The following is a 22,693-nucleotide window of genomic DNA, read 5'->3' as shown; positions in this document are numbered from 1 at the left end:
AAAACGCCGTTTTTTACACACTTTGAAAATGGAAATACAGAGAAACTGAGAGAAAGGACTCTAAAACTTTGATGATGAGCCGACTTCACGTTCTAACATCTTCTTCTGTTTCTTGAGCTGAGCGTTTTCTGACGTGAGCTGATCGATGATCCAGGAAGCAGGAGGGATATGATGAGAAAGTGACGATTGTGTTACTTGTCGATCGAGTACTTCAAGTAACTCATCCTTCCTTCTTAGGATGTTTTGAATCTCAACATTTTCCGTGTTGACAATTCGATACTTGTTCCTCCAAGCATTCCTTTCTTGGCATACCTTGTTTAATGCCGCTTGCAGTTTTTCAACATCGGTGGAGAAAAGGTAAATTGGTTCCCTTAGGGGAATAGGTTCTTGATGTTGATATGGCATCCAGAGCTTGAATGCCCTGACGCGTACCCATTGAAGGTAAGGATCCAGGGAGATGCAAAGATGTTTTCCTAACAATCTTCTCCCTTTGCTGTGAACAAGACGCCAGGCTTGGACAATTTCTTCCTTCAGCATGTTGCCATGATCGTCAATGTTCTTGAAGAACAGACCCTCCAATTGGATGTTACTTGGAATATTTTTCATGGGATAGCCGTATTGACGACGGGCTAAAGCTGGATTGTAACTGATTCCTCCCTTAGTTCCAATAAGGGGTACGTTGGGAAAACTTCCGCAACTGAAAATGATCTTGGTTTCGTCGTTGTCAGGACTACACCAATCAATGTCTGTATGAGTGAGAGACATGATTTTCTGTGACCAGTAAAGGCCATCCCTCATGTTCCAGAAAGTGCTAGACTTTGGCAGGTGCGAAACGAACCATTCGTATAACAACGGTACGCAGCATGTGATTAATCCTCCTCGCTGCAGGTTTCTTGAATGCACAGAGTGATAAGCATCCGCAAGCAAGGTTGGAACTGGATTTCCAATTAAGAAGATCTTAATTGCGTTGATGTCGACGAAATCGTTAATGTTAGGGAACAAAAACAATCCGTAGATAAGCAAAGCCAAGACTTCCTCAAAGGCGCTCATATCTTGGATGCTGGCGAAGTACCGAGCTTGATCAAACAGGAATTTGGAGGGCAATCCTTGAATTCCTCCTCTACTCACCATATGAGTTCTGATGTCGACTACGTTCAAAGGAGTAGTTGCAGCAATGATAATGTCGTCAGGATTCTTTTCCAAACCGGAGTACGGATCTTGCGCGTACACGGGTATTCCAATCAGACGAGAGTACTCCTCTAACGTAGGCATGAGCTGATAATCTGGAAAGGTGAAACAGTGATACGTTGGATCGTAAAACTGTACCAAGGTGGGAAGGATCCCATCCACCATGTTGGTATTGAGCAAAGGCAGAAGTTTTCCATACTTCTCCTTGAAAGCCTGGGGGTTGACCACCAGTTTTCCGAGCTTTCCCAGTTCCTCGACCTGGGGAATCTTGAAGGTGTATTTCCTAGCTCTCTTTCTTCCGTAATCCATAATATAGATCCTTAAGTCCTTTCTCCGTTTCTTTCTTTCTATGAAGTTCAAAACGTTCGTTATTTAGTTTCCTTGAAAAACGACTCGAAAAAGACTCTTTTTGTTTTTAGTTGTTTATTAATGAATGATGCATGAATGCATGAATGCACACACAAGAGTTTTAAACAAACATGGCGTTGAAGGGTATAGTGGTCATGAAGTCCAAACGCAATCCCCGCCCCAATGGTAAACTAAGGATAAGGATTTTTGTACCTGTAGAACGGGTTCTAGGGGTCTCAGAGTTTTTGCTCAATCTTAAAGATACGTTGACTGGTACCTATAAGAGAGTTTTCTCTGAGTGTAGTATCTGCGTGACAATTACTTCCGTAATCACCGCTCTACGTCCTAAAAAAAAGGCTTTAAGTGGGGTTAATGTGTTTCTAGGTCCTCCTGGTACAAATCAGTCTCGGAATGCAGTGGCGCAGTTAATCACAACCAGCCAGGCAAATCCCAAGAGTAGAATTGGAAACCAAGATTAGAGGGCCTTCACCGGGAAGACATCCTCCATCCTATCTTATGTTGCACTCAAATCCGGGTATAGGATTTCTCACCACAAGGGGGAATCAAGCCCTTTCCCGATACAGAATAAACAAAATAAACAAATATATATGCAACAAACACATGAAATGACACAGAGGTTAGGCAGGACCTCTCTTGTCTGAGGGGGAATTTGGCATCCCTAATTCCTCATTGGGGCTGGACCAGCAACAGGTCAACCATTGGTTTGGATGAAAAACCAAGGTTTTTAACACTTATATCCCCAGCAGAGTCGCCATTTTTCTGTGGTGGTCGTTTTCTTTTACCTCCCCGTTTCACTTGGGAGGACGGCACGCTAAACCCTTCACGCGAAATTTGGAAGGAGAATGCGCCCGTGGTGGGATGAATTTTATTTCAGTTCTTCCTACGATATCACACGAACTTTCTTATTTGTCCTACGAGTAGGAAAGGGGAAAAAAGATCTCAACTAAACCCTAGGAGTTTGCTAAGTGTGGGGATTTCACCTAGACTAGAAATTCTGGAGTCCGGGAGGTCGGTTATACATAGGGAAGTGTTTAAACACCCTACATATCTGTAGTACTCTACAGGAACCTTCTCTGTGTCATTGTGTTTGTGTTTATTGCTAATGATTGGGAAAGTTTCTCCTTTGTATTAGGAGAAGGAATTGAATTGATTTTAAAAGACAGACAGACAGACAAACTGACTATTTTTGGTATTTTATTAGCTCGCTGAGATTCCTTGTGAACCTCATGCCTACATATCCCTAGTGGAAGTCAGAGCTTAATGTAGTTCGGGGAACTAACTAGGGAAATTAATTATTTTTGGTGCCTTGCTTAAAGCTCAAGGTTGAAGCTTGGAATTAAATCTCTGTTTACAGTAAAGAGACATGAAATCATCTCTACAGAGAGGTATTTGTACTATTCTACCACAAACATTTAAAGGAGTGACAGAATAACTGAATTCATTTCATTCAAGAGGGGGACCTTACTTGTGTATGTGCAAGTATACCAGTCAAATGCCTCTTAAATGAAAGAAAGATGCTCATCCAAATTAGGGAAAGTTACCACATGTCTGGGTTTTACTGCCAGCTCATGCCTTTCAAAATCCTAAATGGGAGACTTGATTAAAATTGAAATGAAATGTTTGTTTGTTTGAATGTGGTAGAGTAGTAAAAATATCTCTCTATAGAGATAAGCTATGTCTATCTACTGTATAAAAGATTTGACTTTAGCTGACTTGTATGAGGCCCAAGCTTGAGGCTTTTTGATTGATTTATTAATTATTATTGACTCTGGGAGATGACTCCACTGGGGATTAATTACATGATATTTTTGTGTTCTGTACAAAGCCCAGAATTGAGGCTGACTCTACTTAGGGAGACTCTATTTGTGTGCCTTGTACAAAGCCCAAGGTTGTGGCTAACTGTTGAGGATAATTGAATGAATGACTCTATTTTGTGTGCCTTGTACAAAGCCCAAGGTTGTGGCTGACTGTTGCTAGGGAAAACATTATTTTCTGCCTTGTACAAAGCCCAAGGTTGTGGCGGACTCTTAAATGAATTAAGTATGGATGACTATATGGGGAAAGATCCTAAGTGTTAGGAATCTTTGACACATGAAAAATATGGTTTATCTGCCTTGTACAAAGCCCGAGGTTGTGGCTACTGAGTGATGAAGAACTCACTGGGGAGACTCTATTATCTGCCTTGTACAATGCCCAAGGTTGAGGCTGACTCTTAACAGGGGAGTTTTATTGTTTGGGTGCCTTGTATGAAGCCCAAGGTTGAGGCTAACTGTTTTTGTTGGTTTTGACTCTACTGAGGAGATTTTATTTATTAAAAGACTGTTTTTCTTTGGAAGCTAACCCTTTCCAGGGATTTTGACTCAGCTGGAGAAATTGTTTGGTAAAAGACTGACTTTTATCATGTTTTTTGGAGGCTGACCCTTTCCAGGGGTTTTGACTTTTTTGGGGAAATTATCTCCTAAGAGAAATGAATCTTTATTTTTTTGACATTTTTATTAATTGACTTTGGAGGCTAACCCTTTCCAGGGGTTTTTATTAAAATGAAGGAATGTGTGGAAGCTAACCCTTTCCAGGGATTTTGACATTTTAGACAGATGTTGGAGGCTAACCCTTTCCCGGGGGTTTTGTTAATATGAATGGCAGAAAGATTATCTAGTGGAGACTTCTTGTTTAAAGCCCAAGATGAAGGCTGACTCAATGCTGAGGATGATCAAACATGGATCCTAGACTCTGCTAAGGAAGATTGATGAAGATAAGGGTGACAGAGACTGTCCATGTCTCTCATTCCAAAAAGTGTACTCAATGCAAAATTGAGACAAACTTAGCTTGTTTAAAGTCTGGTTTAAATTGGAAGAAACTCACCAGGGTAGGCTAAAAGGTGACTAAAGACCTGTTCCTATGTTTATAAGAAACCTGATGGGTCCTTGTATACAAGCTCAAGAGGAAGCTGGAAATGCTTTTAAGAAGCCTGTGGGTCCTTGTACAAAGCCCAAGAGGAGGCTAATCGAGGGTCCTTGTTATAGCACAAGAGAAAGCTTATGTGGTTTTGAACTTATTTTGGCTCTAAGCAAATGGGTAAGAGGTTTCACCGGGAATAATTCCTCTTTGGGTGGATGTGTCCTATTATTTGGATTCTAAGGTTTTTGCCAAGATGTTTCACCGGGAATAATTCATCTTGGGGGTTTGAACTACAGATCTCTAATTAGGAAAGAGCCTTCACCGGGAAGACATTCTCAATCCTAGGCCATATTCCTATAATATATATATAGTTTAACTGTCCTAAGGTTTATACTCAAACACAGTTCTAAACTAATATATGCACAGTTTATATTTGACAGTAATTTAAATAAAGACTGTAAATTGAAAGCTTGTAAAGCCTAACCTGGATGGAGCGGAGGCCATTGAAGAAGTATGTACAGAGCCTCAATAGTATTTTTGTTGTTTTGTTGATAACAGTTGAATATATATGATAAACAGTTAATGGTTTTGAAAACAGAAGAAGTGAAGATGGACAAAGGTCACATTGGTATCTGAAGAGTTTCACCGGGAATAATGCCCTTCAAATACCAGAAGAATGTTTTGAAAACAGAAAGAAGATTTTGAAAATACAGTTTTGAAAACAAGCTAAGAAGAGAAGGTTTTTGGGACTTACACTCTATTAGAGGCCCAGTACTTTACAGTACTGGTGTAAAAGCAATTTGAAAAAAAAGATTTGGAATGATGCAAGGTTTTGTTGTTTGAAAACCCTAATCATCCGTTTAATCAGAGATTGAAAACAATTTTGAATATTGACAAAAGTCAAATTAATTAAGGTAAAAATAAAGAACTTTTAACTAATTAAGACCTAAACAATTAGGGTTTTATCATAAAATTATTCACAAAGTAATTAGGTTAAAACAAAATGAAAATAATATTTTAAAGTATTTAAGAAAACACTTAAAACATACCTTTTTAAACCTAATAAAAATATATGAAATAAATAATATTTTTATGATTTTTTTGATGATTCACAAAATAGATATATTGAATAGCAAGTGTGTGAAAAATGAGGTGAAAATGATTTAATTTGATAGGTGAATTAATTGTGTGAAGTTGTTAAAAAAAATGAAGAAAAATAGTAGTAAAAATATGGTTTGGTCTCACCAAGGGTTGAACTCACGCCCTCTTGGTTGCCAAACAAAACAAATACCAACTGGGCCACGCGCGTGGCCTGCTTAAAGAAAGAGCCCAAATGATTATATGTGAAAGCAAGGCATTAAATGAGTTGGAAAAATAAAATGAACAAAAGGTCTGAGGGGGGGATCGAACCCCAGACCTAAGGCAAGGCAAGGCTTTTGGACGCGCGCTGTAACCATTGGGACACTACGATGAATTCGTAGATAACATACCCATCATTCAAAATAAAATAAACTTAAATCTGGGAAATTCAAAAAAATGGCGCCACCATCTTCATCTTCAACCTCAAGCTTCAGATTTTTTGAATTTGCTATCTCCTTCGTTTCTCAACCAAACTTAAAGATGTAAACATGGATTTTGCTCGTTTTTGGACGAGGATTATGATGGTGTTCTTTAATTTTATTTATTCTAAGTGTAACATAAAATTCGCATGCATGAACACTAAGAACCCTAAAACTGAAATTAAACATGAAATGCTATATATGTATGCTTTGATGCAATTGATTGAGGGCTAATGATCTATGAAGGTGCAGAAACCAACTGGTAACTTCATTTTTAATTTATCATGCGTGAATCATAGAGTTTGAAGTTTTGGAAACTTACCTGAAAAATGAAGATCTGGCTCCGATCAAACTGTGTTGCAGAGTTGTTGCAACGATCCAGATAGCTTCAGTGATCCTCCTGGAAGGTGTTGAGATGCTTAGCTTGGACTGAAAGTACCCAGAACCTCTTGCTCGACCCCAACTGCAACAGCTCCAAGTGAGAGGTGAAGATGATGATTCCTCACTCCCAGAAGTGTTTCAGAGGTTTGGATCACCTCTAAATGACTCCCCTAATGTGTTTGAATACTTAATTCCAAGGGAAGAGCTTTGGTTTGAAGAATCCGAGTCTTCTTGCCAAAGAACCTTTGAAAACCTTAAGTATGGAGAAAGAAGAGAGAAAGCAAGAATTCTGTTGCTTTGGTGTGTTTTTCTACTGAATTATGCTCTCCTATTTATAGGCAAATGTCTCAGTACTGAGTGAGAGAGTGAGCTTGCTTAGTGAAGCAAGTTTGGTTTCTTAGCCATGAAGAAATTTCAAAGAATATCCAAGTGTGATCATTGCATTTTCGAGCCACCTCCCCTATCCATTGATTCTATCTGATCTTAGGGGACAATTCAGATGCAAAGTGAGCTCCAATTGGTTGATGAGAAGATTCCTTGGGTGATTCATCAATTTGCCATAAATTCACAAAAGTAATCATTACATAATCACATGTTCTTGTTTTAGGAATCTTCTTCAATTATCATGGCATGGTGAAAATGAATGCATGGAATGTTTTCAGATGTGTTATGGGTCGTGTAGCATCCATTAGTGAAGCAAAATGCACAAAATTGCAAAGTTCCAATTTGCACATGACCTATAATTTTACTTCATGAGGCCAACTTTGAACAAGCATAACTCTTAGCTCAAATTGAATTTGGAGAAGGTTGAACACAATTTGGAAAGCCCTAAACATCTACTTTAAATCATTAGTTTATGTCTTCTTCAGAATCATTTGGGAAATTTGTGAAAAATGAGCCCAAAGTTGGATGAAAACTAGGTTAAAACACTTAGAAAAATTTCTAAGTGTTTATGTCCTAAACTTCAAAATTTCCAAAACTTCATAAATGGTTGATCTTTTGAAAAAAGTTCCTTTGTAAGATGTTGTTTTATTTTGCAAGATCTACAACTTTCATGTTGGAAGTTTTTTGAGTTGTGTAGGTGAAATTTTGAGTTCTCACCATGCCTTCAAAAACCCTAATTCCCGACTTTTTGCTCCTTGATGAATTTCTTTGAATTTCTTTGGTCAAATGACTTTGACATCCATATATTGATGATATTGATCTTTGAAAGTCATTTTTTGACCAAAAATCTTAAAAGTCAATGATGATCCCACACAGTTGACTTTTCCTGACAAAGTGAATTTTTGGGCTTTTGTGTAGAACCAAGATCTTTTCCTCAAATGAATGATGTAAATGGATTATATTGAGGTAGTAGAGATTTTTGAATCATGTCTTGAGTTTTGAATTCATGCCCTGATTAAAAGTCAACTATCTTGGTGAATTAGGTCAAAAACCCTAATTGTCGACCAGAGGACAATGATGACTGTAGACTTTGAACTGAGATGTAATGTCCAGTGGATCTTGTCATATGAGTTATTTGAAGATGATTGATGTCTTTGAATAGTTTCCTGGGGCTTTTTAGGGTTTCCCAAATGTGATCCCTGATTTCAGTCCTTGATTAGGCTCAAAACCCTAGTTTGGTGACCTGAGTAAACCTGTACTCAGATGACTGGATGTCCAATCAATCATAGATGAGAAAAATGAAGTCCTTGAGCCCCATGATTGTATTAGGGACTCATCCTTGTATTGATTGATCCTTTGCCTGAGCTTTCTTGTCTTTGAGCATCCTCGATTAGATACCAGATGGAGAAGTAACTGCTCTGGAAACTTGTCTTGACCTGATGAAAAATCCTGAAGATATGCCATCTCAGGGGGGTCAAAAATTAGGGTATGACAGGTTGAAGCAGTTGCTCTTCCTACAAATGATGCTAAGGTGGTAGTGAATTTCCTCAAGAACAACATTTTCTCCAGATTCGGTGTACCCAGAACACTCATAAGCGATGAAGGTACTCATTTTTTGAATAAGTTGATGGAGAATCTGCTGAAGAAGTATAATGTGAAGCACAAGATTGCAATAGCTTACCACCCTCAGACTATTGGTCAGGTAGAGGTATCGAACAGGCAAATCAAGAAGATTCTCGAAAAGACGGTGAGCGCCTCAAGAAAAGATTGGGTGATGAAGCTAGAAGATGCATTATGGGCATACAGGACTGCATTCAAAACGCACATAGGCATGTCACCTTATCAGTTGGTTTATGGTAAAGCTTGCCATTTGCCACTCGAGCTTGAGCACAAGGCGTTTTGGGCTTCTAAATTCCTTAACTACGATATTGTAAAAGCCGGTGAGTCTCGAATTCTTCAACTACATGAGTTAGAGGAATTTAGAGATCAAGCTTATGAAAATGCAAAGTGTACAAGAAACAAACAAGGAAGTGGCATGATCAAAGAATTATTAAGAAGGACTTTTGGGAAGGACAACTAGTGTTGTTGTTTAATTCGAGGCTGAAGTTGTTTCCTGTAAAATTAAAGTCAAGATGGTCAGGGCCGTTTGTCGTGCACAAGGTATTCCCACATGGTGCGATTGAAATTAAAAACCAAGCCAATGGGGACATATTCAAAGTCAATGGACAGAGGCTGAAGCCCTATTATGCTGGGCAGGAAGCTGGATCAATTGATCATGTGGGTCTCACCTAATGAGGTGGACGTCCGTCGAGCCATGCGACGTTAAACGAAGCGCTTAGTGGGAGACAACCCACTATTATTGTTCTTAACAGTTTTCTTTGTTTATTGTTTTTGTTTTGTAGGTTGTTTTTGAAACACGGCTATCAAGGAGTGAAAAGAGCAGAAAATCCAAGAAGGCCAATATTTTCTAAGAACAGTGCTTGACACGGCCTGACCGTGTTGGCTGACACGGCCGTGTCACACTGATAAAAAATTTTGGGGGCCAAAATTTCTTTTCCAGACCCGGACACAGTCTGACCGTGTTGGCTGACACGGCCGTGTCACGCTGGGTATATTTTTTGAGGAACAAAAGTGGTTTTCCAGACTCGGACACGGTCTAACCGTGTTGGCTGACACGCCCGTGTCAGCGAGCCAGATTTTGAAAATTTTTTTCTCTTGCTTGTGGGTCCCGCGCTTCCCACACCTAAACCCTATTTTTTCCTTTCTCTTCCCTCACTTTTCTCCTTCTTCCTCTTTCTTCTCCCACAAAAACTCCTCACCTCCATTAAACCTCCAACACAAACCTTCATCCATCTCTCTCTAATTTCGTTTTTTTCCCCACACCCACTTCACAAAAAGTGTTCCATTCGTCGTTCTCCATCTACCTACGGTGGCCGTTTTCGCTAATTCGCATTTTTAGTTTTTGTGAAATTTTCACGTGCCCAAAATTCCCCCAAAGAATGCTTTCAGAAGAAGACCAACCGAGGATGGATCTTCGAGACCACAAACCCGACCATGGAGGAATGTTGAACCGGCGGTTGAGCCTGACAACGAGAATGCTCATGGGATCACATTCACCCACCCCGCTCATGAAGTCCGGTATGCAAAACACAAGGACCGACGGTTAGTTCCGAACAGGTATGTGTCCTTCTACTTTAGCTGAATTGGGTTTGTCTGAAGATGTGCATAGACTGTTGAATAAAATAGGGCTGTTAGACTTTATGGTGCGTACGACACCAACTTATGAACGGATAACCTTGGAGTTCTTGAGTTCAGTGGAGTACGAGGTCTATACGGACTGGGAAGGAAGACTCCCTATGTGTACCGGTGCAATCACCTTTCAGTTGTTTCAGACGCAGCACCGGTTGACTCTAGAGGAATTAGGTGCTATCCTTAGTATACCCGTTGATGGACCGGGTAAATTGCCTGCAGATTTTGTACCAGGAAGGTTTTGGGGTAAGATCACATGAACAGAATATGTCGCTAAAGACGCGAAAGCCTCACGGATTCACAATCCATGTTTTCGTTATGTGTAAAAATGCTTGGCTTATTCTATGTTTGGCAGGGGTGACAGTCAGGGAGTTATTTCCCAAACTGAGCTTTTTCTTATGTCCTCTATGATCTCGGACACTCCGGTTAATGTGGCTGCTTTTGTGGCCGCACATTTAAGCAAAGTGGGAAAAGCGGTTTCTGGTGACATTTGTGTTTGAGGTATCATTACTTAAATAGCTAAATTTCTTGGCTATGACCCGGTGGTGTATCATCATGAGCCCGTCGCAGGTATGACTAAACTGGATATGCTTGCTTTGATTAACTAACTTGTGATACTGATGAACGGTACCACTTACGAGTACAAAGTTGAGAAAACGGTGGTCATGACTCTTCCAAACCCTGCACGTACGTCCACCCTTAGCGAGGAGAATTGGCTCTATCGTGAAATTTTTAGGAGCAGTTTTCAGTTTCGGCCGAATGCCGAAAGGGAGCATATACAGGTAGACACGGGTCAATCATCGCAAGGTGGTAGTCAATCTTCCTCTTTCACGAGTGAAGAATGGCAATGGATACATGGTGAATTTGCTGACCTCCGAGGTGAACAAGCACGCCAAGGTCTGGAGTTACACCGTCAAGGAGCTGAACAAACTCGTCAAGGCGTGATGATGACAGAGATGCATAGCATGATGCAACACTTGATGTTGCATTTTCCTCCTCCTCCTCAGTAAGATGCTCTGTAAGTCCTCTCCGGCGGGTACAAAAACATTGGGGACAATGTTTAGTGCAAGCGGCACTACAACATTTTTCCTCTTTAACAACAATTGAAAAGTGTAGCCAGAAATGCGAAAAACGTTTCCTAAAAGAATAGGGGACGATTTCCAGCCGTCCTCTGTGCGAGCGTTGCCTATTGTTTTAGGGGACATTTATTTTTACTTTTTGGCCACGATTTTCTAAAGCGTCGCCTAAAATACAGGAAAAGGGGACGTTTTCGGTGTCATCTTAGGCAACGCTTTTAAGTTGTTATCAAAATGACAAAATGCATAATTTCTTTAAGTTTAATATGCTTATTTAAGTTTTTTAAACTAAAAGTCATCTCCATCATCCTCTTCATCACCTATGTCGTCTTCTTGAAATTCATCACCTACTTCATTCTCATCACTTGAATCGTTCTCTTAAAATTAATCATTTACATCGTCGTCCTCAACAACGTCTTCATTGATACCTTACTGTATAAGAAAATGAAAACAAATCAACCAAGACAAATCTTACATAAATCTAAGTCACAATTTTTTTTAACAACAAATATATTATTAACAAGATATAATCCTACAACTAAACTATTCGATCCAAACAAGAAAGGGAAGCCATACAATCCCACCACATAATCAAACAATTAAAATTATAAATGAATATGATTTTTCGATGTTAAATCCATTATTACATTGGATTGTGTACATGGTTTATTTCCCACAACAAATAATATAGTGCCACGACTCTTTCAGCTCACCAATATAAAACAACTCCAGCATAATAATACTGTCATTCAAAAATAGTGGCCCATTTTTCACAACTCCAACATAATAATACTCTCATTCAAAAATAGTAGCCCATTTTTAGCATGCCCCAGCAGCAGCATAGCTGGTAGTAGCAAAAGATGGAGTGCACCATAAGATTGATTTACAATCACAAGTGGAGTACATACAAACAAAAATTCTAAATAAAACAAAATATATACAAGATTCACCACATGCATCATGAAAAGAGTAATTAAGTCGTTACTTTTATTAATTAAAATTTGACGTTAGGGAAAAGATCAATAATACCTTTAAAATTTGAAAGCACCAAAAGGTTTTTTTTTTTTTTTAAACCAATGACCATTCTTTCACTGTAAAAAGAGCTTGATTAAAATTACTTAATTAATAGGTAAAAACAAAAGGACTAACTTTTACAAAAACATTGTAAATCTTACTATCTAGTATCTACAAAACTCTTAGTTATTGAACTGTAACAATCTTTTAATTATAATTTTACAACTAGTTTGGGGAGATATTTAGCCAAATTGACTCTGAGTTTCTATCAGCGTGACTTTTCTATGTAAAACAATTGCAGCAAAAACATATAGATCAACTGTGACTACTAATTATCTAGTTGTACACAAAAATCTTTAGAATTTTTCTAAGGATAGGGATCCACAAACGATAATCTTCATGTCTTTTTCTCAAAAATGTGATTTGAGTAATGACCGGTAACAACTAGATAACTTAGATTTTATATAAAAATAAATGGAAGTGGCATGAAGTAAACTTAAACTACATGGATAATGGATGATTCAAAGTGATCAAGAAATAACACAGACCTTTCCTATTGACAGGAAAAAACACTGTCAAGCCCACTCAACAACCTATACCAGAACCAAAGGTAACAAACTTCGACTCGCACTGGCTGAAACACATTCCCAACACCAGTTCCAATGGATAATTTTTTATTGGAAGAGCAATTAATGTCTTTACGTCACATATTTTCATTAACAAAAATTAACAAGTGAGTTTATCTTAACATAACACTAAGGACTACAATTTAGAAAGACCCACACTGTATCACTTCCCTTCAACAAAACAATATAAAAAGTAATGTTCAAATCAACATACAAATCATGAATTCAAAAGTAATATTCGATTACGGATACATATATACAGAGTCACACAAATTTCATACCATATAAAAGTAATATCCTCACATTCATACAAAGTCAAAGCAAAACACTTACCGGAAAAGACGCAAAAGAAGAAAGGAAGATGTAGGAAACACAACAACACACAGAGCAACACGACGGCAGCAACGCAACCGGCGGCAAACAAGAACACACAGAGCAACACGACGACAGCAACGCAAGGCGGCGCACAACAACTAGACCACACCGATGCACAATTTTTGTTTTTAGATTTTTTTCGTCATACTCTTCGCACACGATGAATTTCCTTTTTTTTTTGTTTTGTTTGTAATTTTCTTTTCACTGTAGGCTAAGAGGATAAGTCAGTAAAATGTGTGGATATTGGGTTTATACTGGCCCACATGAACTTTTTTTATTTTTTGCTTATTTAATATTTTAATTTTATAAAATATATTTTTATATTATTAAATTAAATTAAAATTAATATGTCTGAAGGGAAAGTTGGCACTTAATTTTTTTTATTTAAAAAAAAAAATATTTATGTAACATTTCAAAAACGTAGCTTTTTGTTAAGAATAATGTAACAGTTTAAAATTGTCCCCATAAATAGTTAAGGGGACACTTATTAGATATTGTTAAAGATGAAGTATAGTAACGCTTGATAATCGTCCCCAGAAGTAGTTTAGGGAACATTTGCGAGGTGTTACGAGAATCATCTTCGCAACATACAAAAATCGTTGCCTTATCTTGTTTTAGGCAACAATTTACACATATTGCCTAAAAAAGTGTTGCTAGAGACAATAAATGATGTAGTGCGGGGGAGGGATTTTATCAGTATTTTTATCTTTAATTGTTTTATTGTTTGAAGTATTTCATTTTGAGTTTGTTATCGTTTGAATTTATGTTTTTCAAGTAGTGTCAAAAGTGTACCAGGGTGAAGATTGGTGCCGAAGGCATGAGTTAATGAGTGGGAAATGGATGAACGACACAACCAAAAGCTAATTTCTCGAGGCACTTTGGAAGTAGATGTAGCCGAAAATGTTGGACGCAACTTGGTGAACGGAATTGAGAAGCTAAGTGAAGAGATCAAGCCGGAAAGAGAAGTCACACGACATGAAGGGTGTGTGGAACTTGCAAACTTAACCTACCTGGTGAGGAATATAAACGGCCAAACACTTACAGAGATCACCAACAGAGTGAAATCAGGTATGACTTTATCTCCCTAATTTTGCGTCTGTCCTACCAACGCAATACAATTGTGAAATCACACAAGAGGCATGTGTTTGTTTTTCTCCTATCCTTGTTTTTACCATTGTTGTTTCGTTTGTGTCATATCCTTCGTTTACCCCGTTGAGCTATTCCCCCTTGTTTGTTTTGTTTTCTATCCATCCCTCATGTTTACCAGGTTCGTTAGCACTTATCGTTGTTGATCTCAATACCGTGTGAAAAGTGTAAGTTTGGGGTGGTGCATATGAAAATAAAGGGGCAAGTGTGCAGAGAAATAAACAAAAGAAAAAAAAAGTAGATGAAACGCATCAAAAGAAAAAAAAAAGAAAAAGAAAGAAAAAGTTTGACACACTTGCCCAAAAAGAATTGAAAGACTCGTTGATTCGATCACTTGATATTTCGGTGAAAAATAGAGAGTCTAAGAAGAAACCCCCACACATGCATGAACACAAAAACGAGAGAAGTAACATAAGTGCAGAAAAACCATTGTATACCCTCTCCTTGTCTATCCGACCTCCACCTCAGCCCCATTACAACCCAAAAAGCCATCAAATTGTGTGAATTCTTTTTGTGTAGTGAAAGTAGGATGTTCGCAAAGTCAAGGGTTGATATCGCATATTATGATCTGAGCAACAAACACTCTAACCACGAGAGACTTTGTGAGACGTGTGAAAATTTTGCAGGTTAAATGCACCGTGATGTGAAGTGTGATGGACAACAAGGCGTGATAAGGCCCAAAAGCTGACTCAAGGAAGAAAGTCAAGTTGCGAAAGATATCGGCTATGTTGTGGTACGGAAAGAAATTTAAGGTGACCTTTGTTTGAACGCTTGCATTGCTTGAGGACAAGCAATGAGATAAGTTTGGGGTTGTGATCGGTCGCCATTTTACACTTAATTTCATCATGAATTCGACACACGATCGTCATGTTTGGTAACACTTTGTGTTTGTTTTCTAATGTTTTCGTTAAATTTATCTAGTTGTAGTTTATTTGTTTGCAATTTGTTTTTGTGCCATTTTCATTGTCAATTAGGTGCTTTTGATCTCGTTTGGTAATGGTTTCAGGTTAGCTTCGGATCGATGAAAGATTACATGTCCAAGAGGTGCGCAAAAAGGAAGCAAGAAGCAAAAATGAGTAAAAAGGCAGAGGCTGACACGGTCTGACCGTGTCACCTGACACGGCCGTGTCAGGCCTCCTGAAGAATGTTGCCCAAGACCAGAAGCTGACACGGTCTGCCCGTGTCATGTGACACGGTCGTATCAGCTGTGCGGACAGAATTTCTGATTTTTTTTGTTTTTACAATTTTAAAGTTCCGAGGGCAATTTGGGTATTCTTGCTGAGATCTGAAAACCTAGAGGGATTAAAAGAGAATTAAAAGACAACGAGAAGGCACTTTTTGAGACGTACGATAGAATTCCAACAATGAGAGAAGATAGCTTCATCAAGGGTTTGGAAGACGAAGAGATTCAACGGTGGACACCATTGAAGATCATAGTTTTCATTAATCTTTGTAATGTCTAAACTCTTTAATTTGTGTTTCTTGAATACTATGAGAGGCTAAACCCCCCAATGCTAGGGGGGTGTCCCTGATTTGATTTGTAATGACTCTGAATATCGTATTGCTTTAATCTTATCTTCGTGTTATGCAATTTGATTGTTTAATGTTTTTATGCTTTCTTTGTCGGCAAAACAAGGATTGATCTCCGGTTAACAATCTGTAGGACTACGGTTGTTAAGGTTTTTAAACAATTAAATCTTATAGTTATCACCTAGGACTAGGGATACCGTAAGGTTATTTGAATATTCTTGATTAATTACAGCTTTGGTTTAATCCTTTGTTTCTAAGGACTTAGGCAATAGGATTGTAAACCAAATGGTTTTCACTAAGGACTTAGGAAAACACCCTTAAGAACAAATAGTTGCATTATATGAACTTGTTAAAGAGATCTTTATTTAGAGGAGTTATAAAGCAAATCATACACCTACCTTGGCATTACTCTAAAAGTTATTAAAAAGTTCATTTTACTTTCAGCTTATTTATTTTAATTCACTTATTTCATTATAACAAAAACACCCATATGCCATTTTGTTTAATTGACTAGTTACAATAATTTATATTTACTACGCAATCCTCGTGATCGATACTTGGGGTGAAACCCATTATAACTACACCGGTGAAAATAGTACACTTGCTATTTTACCTATCAGTACCCGCTCCGGACGAAGACCTTGCTGCCACTGTTGCTTGCTTGAGGCAAGAAAAAGGTGATCTTGAAAGGCGCTTACGTGAGGTTGAGGCTGAAAAAGCAGTGTTAGTGGTTGATGCTAAAGAGCGAGACGGTATGCTTGACTATTTCTCCCGCAAATGGAAGATCGAAGATTTTATCTCTCCAGATCAAATACATTCATGGGAACAAGAGATTGATAGGCCTGTTCGAGAAAGGAACGAAATGATCAAAGCTCATAAGGAAGAGATCAGGAGTTTGAAAAGGAAGCGCCGACTTGAAGATTGATTTCTATTTACTTTTGTTTTGTTTATTATTATTTTCAGTACCTTTTGATGTAACTATAAAACCTATACTATATTGGCTTTCAGTTGAGTTACTAATTTGTTTTGATTTTATTTTTTCTTTAAATGTGTTAAAAATCCTTTAACTCCTTGAAAACATTGCATACTCATACGCATATCATTCATAGACATTACATCACAGGATTTTATAAGCAGGTCTCTCATCTTTCCGCTGTTTATTTCAGTAAGGAAATGGATCTCGAACAATCTGTCAAGAATCTCCAAGCTCAAAATGCTGAGTTCCAAGCTTTGATCCTGAATTTGTCCAAGGGGCAAGACGAGCTGAAATCCCTTCTAACTAAGAAGAAGAAAAAGGCTAAGAAACCAATGGGTGTTCTCAACCTGGGAAGAAGATTCAAAGGCCCTCTCAAAAAAGCTGAAGAAGTTGAAATTCCCAAAGACGAAGAAGAAGATGATGATGCTAGTATCAAGACCAACGCCATAAGCAATGTAGGCTCTGCTAATCAAGATGATAATGAGGAAGACTATTTCCATGAAGAAGACTATCCTGATGAGAAGTACAGACTACTAGAGGAATGGTTGAGAAATATGGAAATTCAGAAGGTACCTGGGCTGGATTTCGAGGAGCTAGGGCTCATTCCTAGAGTCGTTATCCCTCCAAAATTCAAAACTCCAACTTTTGCTAAATATGATGGAGTTTCCTGCCCCAAGATGCTCCTGAGATCATATGTGAGGAAGATCCAACCTCATACTGAAGACAAGAGACTGTGTATTCATTTCTTCCAAGAGCGCCTGTCTGGGTGTCATACCCCAAAATTTGCCCACACTATTTCTCTTATACAAATTCAAATCAATACACAAAGCTCCTAGACACACTCTCCTATACAAGGCTCTGAAACTAGGGTTTGACTTATTCAAAGGAAAATCAGTGAATCAATGGCTCCAAGGCATCTCATATGGCTCAATATATCCCACATCATCTCCGTGACAAGTATCAAGGCTCATTTCAAAGAATTGGTCACTCAACTGTTCAGAAAGTCAACAGTCGACTAAGTCAACCTAAAAGTCAACTGTGGTCAAAGTAAAGTCAAAAATCCTGATTTTTGTCAAAATCCTCATATTGAAGTATCATTCACCATTTGATCAAGAATTGATCATGGTTCATCAAGGAGGGATCAAAAATCAACAAATCAAAAAGTTTCTAAATTAGGGTTTTGTATAGGAAAAGTCAACTCAACTTTGACCAGCCATAACTCTCACATGGAACATCCAAAATTTTCCATCCAAAGCTCATCTTGAGGGAAATTTGATTCTCTACAAAATTGTGTCTCACATGCCAAGCCTAAAAATGCTTCATTTGGGAAATATGGATCAAAATATTATAGGTCCTTTTCAAAAGTCAACAAAAAGACACTTTTTTTCAAAAGGTCATAAAATGAGCATGGAAAATAATTTTGATATGAGACCAAAGACACTGGTTAGAGGACTCTCTAAGGTTTCTAAAAAGTCCTAGAACACTTCCATACCTCAAAAATTGAGAGAGATAGGCCTTGTCAAAGTTGGCTAATCTTAAAGGAAAAAATGCGAAGAAAAAGGATTCAAATTGATTTTTTTTGCAAAGGAGCCCAACTTTTTATGGCACAATCTTGATCCACAAGTCATCCAAGGCCTCAAGTTTAATTTCCACGAATTTTTGAATATTATTTAATTTTATATGAATTTTTAATCATTTAAAAGTGATTATTAATTTATAAAAATCATATAAAGTTCAAATATTCAATTAAAGATTTTATTCCAATCACAATTTATACCATATATTCAGTATAATTTCGTGATAAGTGAGATTGGTGAGAAAAGATTAAGATTGAGACCATATTAGAAAGTTTTTCAAAACAAATTTCAATCAACATCCAATCTTTGATTCAAGGAGGATTCTTCACAAATTTGTTAACCTAAATTCACTCACTATAAGTACATGGTTCATTCTGATGCAGAGGGGGGAATAGACAAGGATTGGCAGCCCTGTAGGAGTCGTATCAAGCTCCAAAAGTCAAGAAAAAATCAAGCTCGAGTCTCATGTTCTGGAACGATTCAGGCCAAATAAAGCACTCCAATACATTCCTTGATCTTCTCTGATTGATTCCAGACTATCACAAGTCCTTCATACGCACAAAATCAAAGAATACGACCACACTTTATCCTCCTCGGTTTCAGTTTTGATTTCATATATCCTTGCACTTTTAATTGAATTTGATCATATAATCTTGCTTGTATTGATGTTTCGATGGTGTCTGTATAATTTGATTGAAGTTTAAGCGCAGATGTAAAGCTTCACATGATTAGGGTTTGACGGAGGCGATTTGGGGCCGGACTATTAGAGGACAAATTAGTCCAAATTAACGGCGTCGTTGGATTCGTAGACTCACACATGATCGATCTGGGTGGTTACTTTTAATTTATTGTGCTGGTATGATGTTTTCATTGATCGCAGGTTTTGGCTACAAGAAATATCGTAGCAAAAACGTTGCAGAGTCGTAGCAAAATATCTCTGCAATTCTAAAATTGCAACGAAGAAGAAGGGCCTGTGCGCGGGCGAAATTGACTTGAATTCTGAGTTTTTATGTTTTCTTTAGCTATTATTAATGCATGCTTGCTGACAACAAAGCCGAGTTGGCGTAGTGGCAAGGGCATCGGTCATGAAGTGCCATGCGAATATGCGTGGGTTCAATACTTGCCGGCGACACATATTTTTTCTCTTTTCTTCAATTCCCTTCTGCAGGTCCAATACGCTTCATCAAAGAAGGATCACCATAGGCTCTCCAATCTCAGTCGTCAGGTCAAGCGCCTCTCAGATCTAGCGTCTCCAAACATGCGGGTGTACCATACTCCTTCAACCACCCACTGTACCAGATAATAAGCTAAGAATTTCCTAATTTTTTGTTCTTTTTAATTAAATATATCGTTTGTTTATTTTATTTATTAATAATATATACATATATATATATATATATATATATATATATATATATATATATATATATGTATATATATATATATATATATATATATATATATATATAAAAATATTTTTTCTACAAAACTATCAAAACTTTTTTTTTATCTTAACAATTTTATTTTCGATTATCGATTATCCGATTTAATCTTTACTTGTTTTAAAATTGTTTAAGAAATTGTTTAAATCGCTTTAATTCATAAATTAATTTTGATTAATCAATTATAAAATATATTTCGACATTTTAAAATCTATATTTTATTCAATTTAATTAATTAGGTTGAAAAACCAATAATTAATTAAATCCAATTTTCTCTTATTATTTTAATTTACACCCTAATCAGGGTTTACGAGAATTATGCCATACACTGAAAAAATATTTCTTTGTGTATTATTTTCAGGGCAATCTTCAGATACACTCCGACTATGCGCCACACCCTTCACAAAGCTAAGTATTAAATTTATTTTGAAAGTCTATTTTGTTTCCTTTTAATTAGAGTTTACCCTTTTAACCCGTTTGGGGCTGTGCATACATTCTTCGATTCTTCTGCCGTTGCCATTTTTCAGGGTTAACCCCGAGGTTTCTTCCGACCGCCAACCATATCAGATCAAATTCGAAGCTAAGTACTTATATGTTATTTATTTTGAATTTCTTTATCCTTTTATTTTTAGGGTTAACAATGTTTGCCACTAAACCGATAATGCACTCACTCTATTTTGCCTTCTTATTTTTCCCACCTTTTCAGGGTTTGCCCATTGCCAAAGCGTCGAATAGTCGGTAACCCTAAACCCTAAACTCTAATATCTTCTGTTTTTAATTATTATTTATTATCCCGCTGGTTTCAATTCCCCTCTCCCTCCGCTGGTTTCGATTTCCCTCTCCCGTTATTGCTTTAATTATTAATTGCTGTGGTTAGTAATTTTAGGGAGTGATAACCTTGAATTGAATCTAGAATCATTAATTTTACAAGATAAATGTCATCGAAGTTAACCACGTGATTGTTGCACCCACGCACACTTTTAGGGTAACCTCTTTGTTGCCTGTTGCCTATTGCCTTGTTGCCTTGTTGCCTTGTGCTTTTTGCAGAATAGCCATGTCCCTCGAATACGAGGATACCTCAGCCATGCTGCCTCGATAAATATAAAGGTCATACGACCCTAATGATGCTGCCTTCGATACACTAATATGACCTCGACCCTCGGAAGTTGCCTACAAAAAAGGCTGAGGTATCCTCTGGTTGCCTACGAAAAAGGCTATTCTGATCCTTCCCTTTAGACTACCTGCCTTCTCTATGGCATGGGTCAGTCTTAAGGCGAATGATAACTCGATGACCCGTTTACATCCAAACGAAAGGCTTCCTGCCCTCTCATGGCGTGGATAGACCCTTTCATTCTGAAAGGCTAAAAGAAACCTATCATCTAAGTTTAAGGTAATTGCCCTTAATTGCTTTGCCTTGCTCTAAATTGTTTTCTATATTCTTTCTCAAAATTCTTCAAAAGGGCTACGCTCATTTATGAGCTAAAGTCCCTATCCTTTTCTTCTACATTTCTAAAAACAAAAATGAGCAAAGCAATTAAGAGCCCATGGAAAACCATGGATGCAAAGGGTGCCTTACACCTTCCCTTTGCATAATTACCCCCGAACTCAAAATTCCTTAAAAGGTTTTTTTCTGTTCTTTTAGCCTTTCTTAATTGGATAAAATAAAAGTCGGTGGCGACTCTTGCATAACCGCGACATTTTCGATTATAAAAAGTCAGTTCACCGTATTACACTGGGACTCAACTGGAATGGTACTATCAACTGGAGAGTGCCAGCATTCGCACCTGGGAGGATATGGCTGCTGCTTTCTACAAGCAATATCAATACAATGCTGACCTTGCACCAACTCGCATGCAATTGCAAAGCATGTCTATGGGGCCTCAAGAAAGTTTCAAGGAGTATGCTCAAAAGTGGAGGGATCTAGCTGGAAGAGTTCAACCTTCCTTGACTGATAGAGAATTGGTGGACATGTTCATGGGTACACTAACTCATATTGCTAGGTAGTTCCTCATCTGGTTTCACTGATCTCATATTGACTGGAGAACATGTTGAGAGTGGTATTCGAAGTGGGAAGATTCAGGTAGGCGCCACCTCTGGTACTGCAAAGAAACCATACCATGGAAGAAATGAGTCTAATGTTGTTCATAGTCAGAGGGGTCGTAATAAGAATGATCAGAATCAGTCTGTTGGGGCCGTTCTAATCTCTACACCAACACCTCAGCAAACCCCTAGACAAGGGTATCAGCGTAAGTCAGACGCACCTAGAAGGCAATTCACTAAGACCAACATGTCTTTATCTCAAGCTCTGCAACATTTGTTAAAGGCCAACTTGATAACTATAAGAGATCCTCCAAAGAATGTCACTCCTACATCTCCAAACTATGATCCTAATGCAAAATGTGTGTACCACTCCAATTGTCCTGGACACCATGCTGATAACTGCTGGGCACTGAAAAATAAGATTCAAGACATGATAGATGCTGGTGAAATCGAGTTTGAACCTCTAGAAACTCCGAATGTTATTACTGCCCCTATGCCAAAACATGACAAAACTGTTAATGCTATCATGGACACGGTCCATGTCTATGATGTGAGAGATCTGTCAACTCCACTTCTGGATATCAAGAGAAAGCTCCTGCAAGCCGGTTTATTTCCAGGGTGCGACCCAGGTTGTTATTATTGTGCTTCCCAACCCAATGGTTGTGAGAACCTGAAAAGAGGAATTCAGGGCTGGATGGATCGTCGCACTATCAGGTTCGAAAAGATTCCTTCTATAGAGAATTTGTGCGAAGGTTTCTCCCGCGTCTTAAAGATTGAAGATGTATCAGTGATTTCCAAAGCTCCACTGAAGATCCCAACCAAGGCTCCATTCAAGATTTCTGCTGAACCCCGTATGGCTCCTA

The 22,693-nt window shown here is 38.0% G+C and overlaps 1 protein-coding gene across 1 annotated transcript; it reads right to left on the bottom strand.

The window, feature by feature from the left end:
- Window positions 1-22: 22 nt before the first annotated feature.
- LOC131609098 (uncharacterized) lies at window positions 23-13,318 on the bottom strand. The gene is made up of 2 exons (XM_058880746.1): window positions 13,078-13,318; window positions 23-11,536 (listed from the first exon to the last, which is right to left on the bottom strand). The coding sequence occupies exon 2, from the start codon at window positions 1,495-1,497 to the stop codon at window positions 61-63; it is 1,437 nt and encodes a 478-aa protein (XP_058736729.1). The 5' UTR covers window positions 1,498-11,536; window positions 13,078-13,318; the 3' UTR covers window positions 23-60.
- Window positions 13,319-22,693: the final 9,375 nt, after the last annotated feature.

Source organism: Vicia villosa, linkage group LG6 (genome assembly GCF_029867415.1).
Source record: "Vicia villosa cultivar HV-30 ecotype Madison, WI linkage group LG6, Vvil1.0, whole genome shotgun sequence".
NCBI lineage: Eukaryota > Viridiplantae > Streptophyta > Magnoliopsida > Fabales > Fabaceae > Vicia > Vicia villosa.
Note: the sequence above shows the minus strand (reverse complement) of the source record. Positions and strands in the feature narration are given on the sequence as shown.